A 6,000-nucleotide genomic window follows, 5' to 3' on the forward strand; every position below is an offset into this window, starting at 1 on the left:
TTCCTCACGTTAATAAGCAATGCTAGAGCCCGCCATTGACATACATTGTTGTAATCCCAGTGCTTGTGAGGCTGAGACAGGAGGACTACAGCGTCAAAGCCAGCTAGAGCAACTTAGCAAGACCCTGTTTCAAAATAAAAAATAAAAAGGACGGGCTAGAAGCCAGCGCACTAGTACATGCCTATAACCCCAGCTATTCAGAAGGCTATGGCAGGAGGCTAGCAATAAAGCCAGCCTGAGCAACTTAGCACCACGCTGTCTAACAGTAAAAAATAAAAAGGGTAGAAAAAAGCAGTTCTGGAGAAACTATATAAAACAGAGGTCAGCAATCACATTTTCCATGGAATCTGAACACCTGCAAAAGCCATTACACATTTCTTCTGGTATACGCTACAAAGCCTAAACTCATCACTTACTCTAGTCACATTTGGAAGAATTCTTTAGAAAGTATAGGGACTGAACCCGGGCTTCATGCACTGGGCTACATGCCTGACCCCTTTAGGTTTTATTTTAAAACAGGGTTTTACTAAGGTGCCAAGGCTAGTCCTCAATTTGAGACCTCCTGCCTCAGCTGGGAATACAGTGTGTACCACCATGCCTAGCTTGGAAGACTTTTGAGTAACATTTGAAATGTCTAAAAAGGGCCAGGAAGACAGGCATGTGGAGGCATATGCCTGCAATCTCACTAATTGGAAGGTTGAGACAAGAGGATCAAAGATTCAAGGCCAGCCACAGCAACTTAGCTAGACCCTCAGCAACTTAGTGAGATATTAAACAAAATAAGAAATAGAGCTGGAGGTACAGCTTAGAGGTAAAATTCCCCTGGATTCAATCTCCAGTACCAAAAATCAAAGTTTGCCTGAATCTCAAGATTACAGAAGAGGTTACCTCTTACCTCTCCCACATGTTTAAAAAATACATAGGTAATAGGTAAATAAATGTTTTTTTTAAAAAAAGAACTCAAAGCCAGACGTGGTGGCACAGGCTTGTAATCCCTGCACTTGGGAGGCTGAGACAGGAGGAACACACAGGTTCAAAGCCAGCCTCAGCTACTTAGTGAGGCTCTCAGCAACTTAATGAGTCCCTGTTTCCAAATAAAATATAAAATGGGAGCCGGGCGTGGTGGCGCATGCTTATAATCCCAGCATTTGGGAGGCTGAGACTGGAGGATCACGGTTCGCGGACAGCCTCAGCTACTTAGTGAGGCCCTCTGCAACTCAGTGAGACCTGGTTTCAAAATAAAGAATAAAAAATAGGGCAGGGGGTGTAGCTTGGAGGTTGAATGCCCCTGGGTTCCATCCCCAGACCCGCAAAAAAAAAAAAAAAAAAAAATATATATATATATATATATATATATATATATATATATATATATATATATATATATATATATAATGGGTCTGGGAGTATAGCCCGGAAGTAGAAAGCCTCTGAGTTCCACCCCCAGTACCACCAAAAAAAAAACTCAAAAGAATAATGACTACTAGCCAGGCACGGTGGCGCACATCGATAATCCCACTATTTGGAGGCTGAGATGGGAGACTGCAGGTTCATAGTCAGCCTTGGCAATGTAGCAAGACTATCAGCAACCTAGTGAGACCGTTTCAAAACAAAAATAAAAATTTACTGGGGTGTGGTCAGAGGTGGAGTGCCCCTAGGTTTAATTCCTACTACCAAAAAAGAAAAACTAGCACTGCTACACCAATATTGGATAAAATCTCTTGTGCTCAGTCTTAGCTAACATTACACTATTAACAATCCTAGCTGGGCGTGGTAGCATACATGTGTTAATCCCAGCACTAGGGAGGCTGAGACAATAGGATTGCAGTTCAAGGACAGCCTCAGCTACTTAGTGAGGCCCTTTGCAATTCACTGAGACCCTGTTTCAAAATAAATAATAAAACATAGGGCTGGGGATGTAGCTCGAAGGTAGAATGACCCTGGGTTCCATCTCCAGTACCACAAAAAATAAAATAAAATAACAATCCTAGGAAACTGGTGTGGTGGCACACACCTGTAATCCTAGTACTTGGGAGGCTGTGACAGAAGGATTGCAAGTTTAAGGACAGCCTCAGCACCATAGTCAGACTCTTAACAACCTGGTAAGAACCTGTTTCCATACAAAGTAACAAAAATAAAAAGGGCTGGGGGGTGAAGCTGAGAAGTGGAAACTGAGTTCAATCTCTAGTACCACAAAAAAATAAATAACAACCCTACCAATCACAACCCAGTTCTAAGTACTTGGCTCTCATATTTACTGGCACTCAACACTTGAAAAAGCCTTACATTATGTAAGACTATTATAAAAGATAGATTACTTGACAAACATTTAAAATGGCTAACCTTTGGGACGCAAAAAAACATATACTACAAAATATGTGGAGGGCTCAGGATGGAGCTCAGTGGTAGAGCTACATCCTAGAACACACAAGACCCTGGGAACAATTCCACAGCTCTGTAAAAAAACAAGATATTTCAGATACTTCTTTCTGTTAGTGATATGAAGTTCCAAAAGTACTTTTGCCAAATCATTCACAAACAAAAGTAGCTTGGGGCAAAGAATCAACTATGGAAATATTACTGTTATTACATCATAATTTTCTGACAAGTTTACAATTATCTTATTAAATCAAACAAGATCTAAGGCCAATATTCTTTTTCTTCATGTTCCTGATTAAAAATCTGAGCACTTCTCTTAATCTGTCATAAATATAAAGCAAACAGTTCTACTGAAATGACTCTTGACATCCAGAAATACAAGCACAAGATGCCATAAAATAAGTAAGTTTCGCTGGGCATGGTGGCGCACGCTTGTAATCCCCGTGCTTGGGAGGCTGAGACAGGAGGATCGCACAGGTTCGAAGCCAGCCTCAGCTACTTAGTGAGGCTCTCAGCACCTTAGTAAGACCCTGTTTCCAAATAAAATATAAAAAATAGGTCTGGGAGTGTAGCCCGGAGGTAGAAAGCCTCTGGGTTCCACCTCCAGTACAACCAAAAAAAATAAAATAAGGCCATAAGCTACTACATGTTACTTCATTGTTCCCCTACATGGTTAACAGAACATCTCAAGAACTATCAGAAAGAGCCAGGTATGGTAAGGAATGCCCATAATCCTAGTACTTGGGAAGCTGTGACAAAAGAATCACAGGTTTGAAGCCAGTCTTGGCAACCTGATACAGCTCTCAGCAATTTTGCAAGAGTCTGCATTCAAAATAAGAAATAAAATAAGACTGGGGGTATAGCTGGGAGACAGGATGCTCCTGAGTTCAATCGCCAGCACCACAAAAAAAAAAAAAAAACCTCTCAGAAACAAAGAACAATAACCAACACATGGATAAAATTGATATAAACTAACCCAGAGGCACTCTTGTAATTCCAGTAACTGGAGACTGTGACAGGAGGATCGTAGGTTTTAGGTTGACTTCCGCAACTTAGCAAAGCCCTCAGCAATTTAGCTATTTCTATTTGTGTGTGTGTGTGTGTGTGTGTGTGTGTGTGTGTGTGTGTGTGTGTGGTACTGAGGTAGAACCCAAGGACTTTTCTACCTCTGGCCTTTACTCCCAGACCTATTTTTTTATACTTTATTTGGAAATAGCGTCTCACTAAGTTGCTGAGAGCCTCACTAAGTAGCTGAGGCTGGCTTTGAACCTATGCGATCCTCCAGTTTCTGCCTCCCAAGCGCTAGGATTACAAGCGTGTGCCACCATGCTTGGCTATGAGATGCTACTTCAAAATAAAAAATAAAATAAAAATAGATAGGGCTAGGAGTGTAGCTCCGAGGAAGAATGCTTCTGGGTTCAAACCCCAGTACGAAGAAATAAAAGTTACATTTCAAGTTAAATAAAATAAAACTGCTTCTCCAACATGACAAGAACTGACATCCTCTTATCTATCCCACAAAAGGCCCTGACCAGGCACTTAAATACAGAGGCAGGAACACACCAGGCAAAGGGCATGTCAACCGCACCTGTATATCTGTTTTCAACCATTTGGAGTCCAGTCGAGTCTGGGCGGCCAAACAGAAAGATTCCGACGGCATCTTTCCTCCAGGTTCCTCCCAACTGTCAGGCCTGCAAGTAAATAGACACGTGGATGACCTAAAGCTTTCAACATGTTACGAAGACCCTCCAGCAAAATGTAATGCGGCAGGAAAAATAAAAATACAAAGGGGAGTGAGCAGAGTTGGGGGAGGGGAGCGGGGAGGAAGGAGGAGGATGAACGCGGCGCGCTAGGAGGACGCAGAAGCCGGCTCCCAACGCGGCGCTGGGCCGGGTGCTCCTCCGTGGGCGAGACCTTGAGAATGGGCGGTGACGGGGACCACCGCACAATGTCACCCCGTCCCCTCAATCCAGGGGCGCACGCACCACCCAAGGCAGATGACGGAGCCAGCGTCCGCCGCCCTGCCCCAGACCCGCGCGCGGAGCGTCTGACAAACCAAACAAAGGTCACGGCTGCAGAAAACCCACAACCACCGCCAGCCCCATAGAAAGGAAAAGGCTGCGAGAGCGCGCCGCGCAGGCCCAGGGCCGCCGCCCGCTCGCCGCCCAGCCCGGCCGCCCGCGCCGCCCGCCGCCCTGCGGCGCCGCCGCCCACCCGAGCGCGGCGGCCTCCGCCCGCACGGCCCGCGAGCAGGAACAGCCTTCCAGCAGCCGCTGGCCGCCGGCGCTCGCGATCCCGGGCTCTCACGGCCCCAAGGGCGGGCCGACGCGGGACTGCCGCCCCCGGAACCAGCCAATCGCAGCGCGCCGCTCTGCGCGCACAGCCAATAGAACAGAGAGGCCTCCTACCCACGCCTCCCAACTCTTCTGCTTCCTGCAATCCGGCTCATCTTCCTTCCTGAGGCCAACCACAGGCCCCGGGAGGCGGGACTTCCGTCCACGCACGTACACACGCGCGCACGCGCACACGCCCTCCCGGAATCTGGACTTCGCCGGGTCCCCTGAGTGCTCTAGGCTGGTGGTAAAGCCTACGCTGGTTGGTGACGAGATCGACATCTGTGAGGTGTACACTTAGTGAGGCCAGCTCGAGCCTGCAAAAGCGTCCTCCTGGCCTCGATACCACCATGAAACCACTCGAAACCTGCGTCCATAAAACAAAATTTAAGAAATAATTGAAGTCCAGCCAGACATGGTGGCGCATGCCTGTCATCTCAGTACTTGGGAGGATGAGACGAGGATCGCGAGTTCCATGCCAGCCTCAGCAACTTAGTGAGACCCTACTTTGAAATAAGAAAAGGAGCCGGGTGTGGGGGCGCACGCTTGTAATCCCAGCATTTGGGAGGCTGAGACCAGAGGATCACAGTTCACGGACAGCCTCAGCTTCTTAGTGAGGCCCTTTGCAACTCAATGAGACGCTGTTTCAAAAATAAAAAATAAAAAACAGGGCAGGGAGTGTAGCTCAGAAGTCGAATGCCCCTGGGTTCCATCCCCAATACCCCCCACAAAAAAGAAGAAGGGGGAACAGTGGGGTATAGCTCCGGGTATAACCTGGGTTCCATCCCCAGTTCCAATAAAATCATTGAAATACACCAGCTATGTTCTCGGATAATAATGAAACTAAACTATAAATCAACAAATGATAGGACAACCTTCAAACATTTGGAAATTAAACTCTACACATTGAAGCAATCTATAGGTCAAAAACTAAATAAAAGTAGAAAAATGTTTTTCTTTGGTTTTGTTTTTTTGTTTGTTTGTTTGTTTGTTGGTGGTACTGGGGTTCCTGGAAGCCCTTCTTCCTCCGGGCTACACTCCCAGACCTATTTTATATTTTTGAAACAGGGTCTCTTACGCCAGCACTGCTGGCTTCGAACCTGCGCGATCCTCCTGTCTCCGCCTCCCAAGCGCGGGGATTACAAGCGTGCGCCACCACGCCCGGCTTTGGTTTTGTTTTATATGTAGTACTGGGGACTGAACCGAGGGGCATTCTTCGAGCTGTACCCCAGCCCTATTTTTATTCTTTATTTTGAAACAGGATCTCACCAAGTTCCAGAGGGCCTCA

At 46.5% G+C, this 6,000-nt stretch overlaps 1 protein-coding gene across 1 annotated transcript in view; it reads right to left on the bottom strand.

Moving 5' to 3' along the window:
- The window catches only part of HERC2 (HECT and RLD domain containing E3 ubiquitin protein ligase 2), a gene marked incomplete at both ends in the record, with an annotated part of 162,678 nt that extends 158,639 nt beyond the window's left edge, over nt 1–4,039 (bottom strand). The window contains one exon of the mRNA XM_080692883.1: nt 3,968–4,039. Within this exon, the coding sequence (XP_080549009.1) occupies nt 3,968–4,039 (72 nt within the window). The remainder of the gene's footprint in view (nt 1–3,967) is intronic.
- Between the last annotated feature and the right edge of the window lie 1,961 nt (nt 4,040–6,000).

The sequence above is a fragment of the Muscardinus avellanarius genome (assembly GCF_963383645.1).
Source record: "Muscardinus avellanarius genome assembly, chromosome: 3".
NCBI lineage: Eukaryota > Metazoa > Chordata > Mammalia > Rodentia > Gliridae > Muscardinus > Muscardinus avellanarius.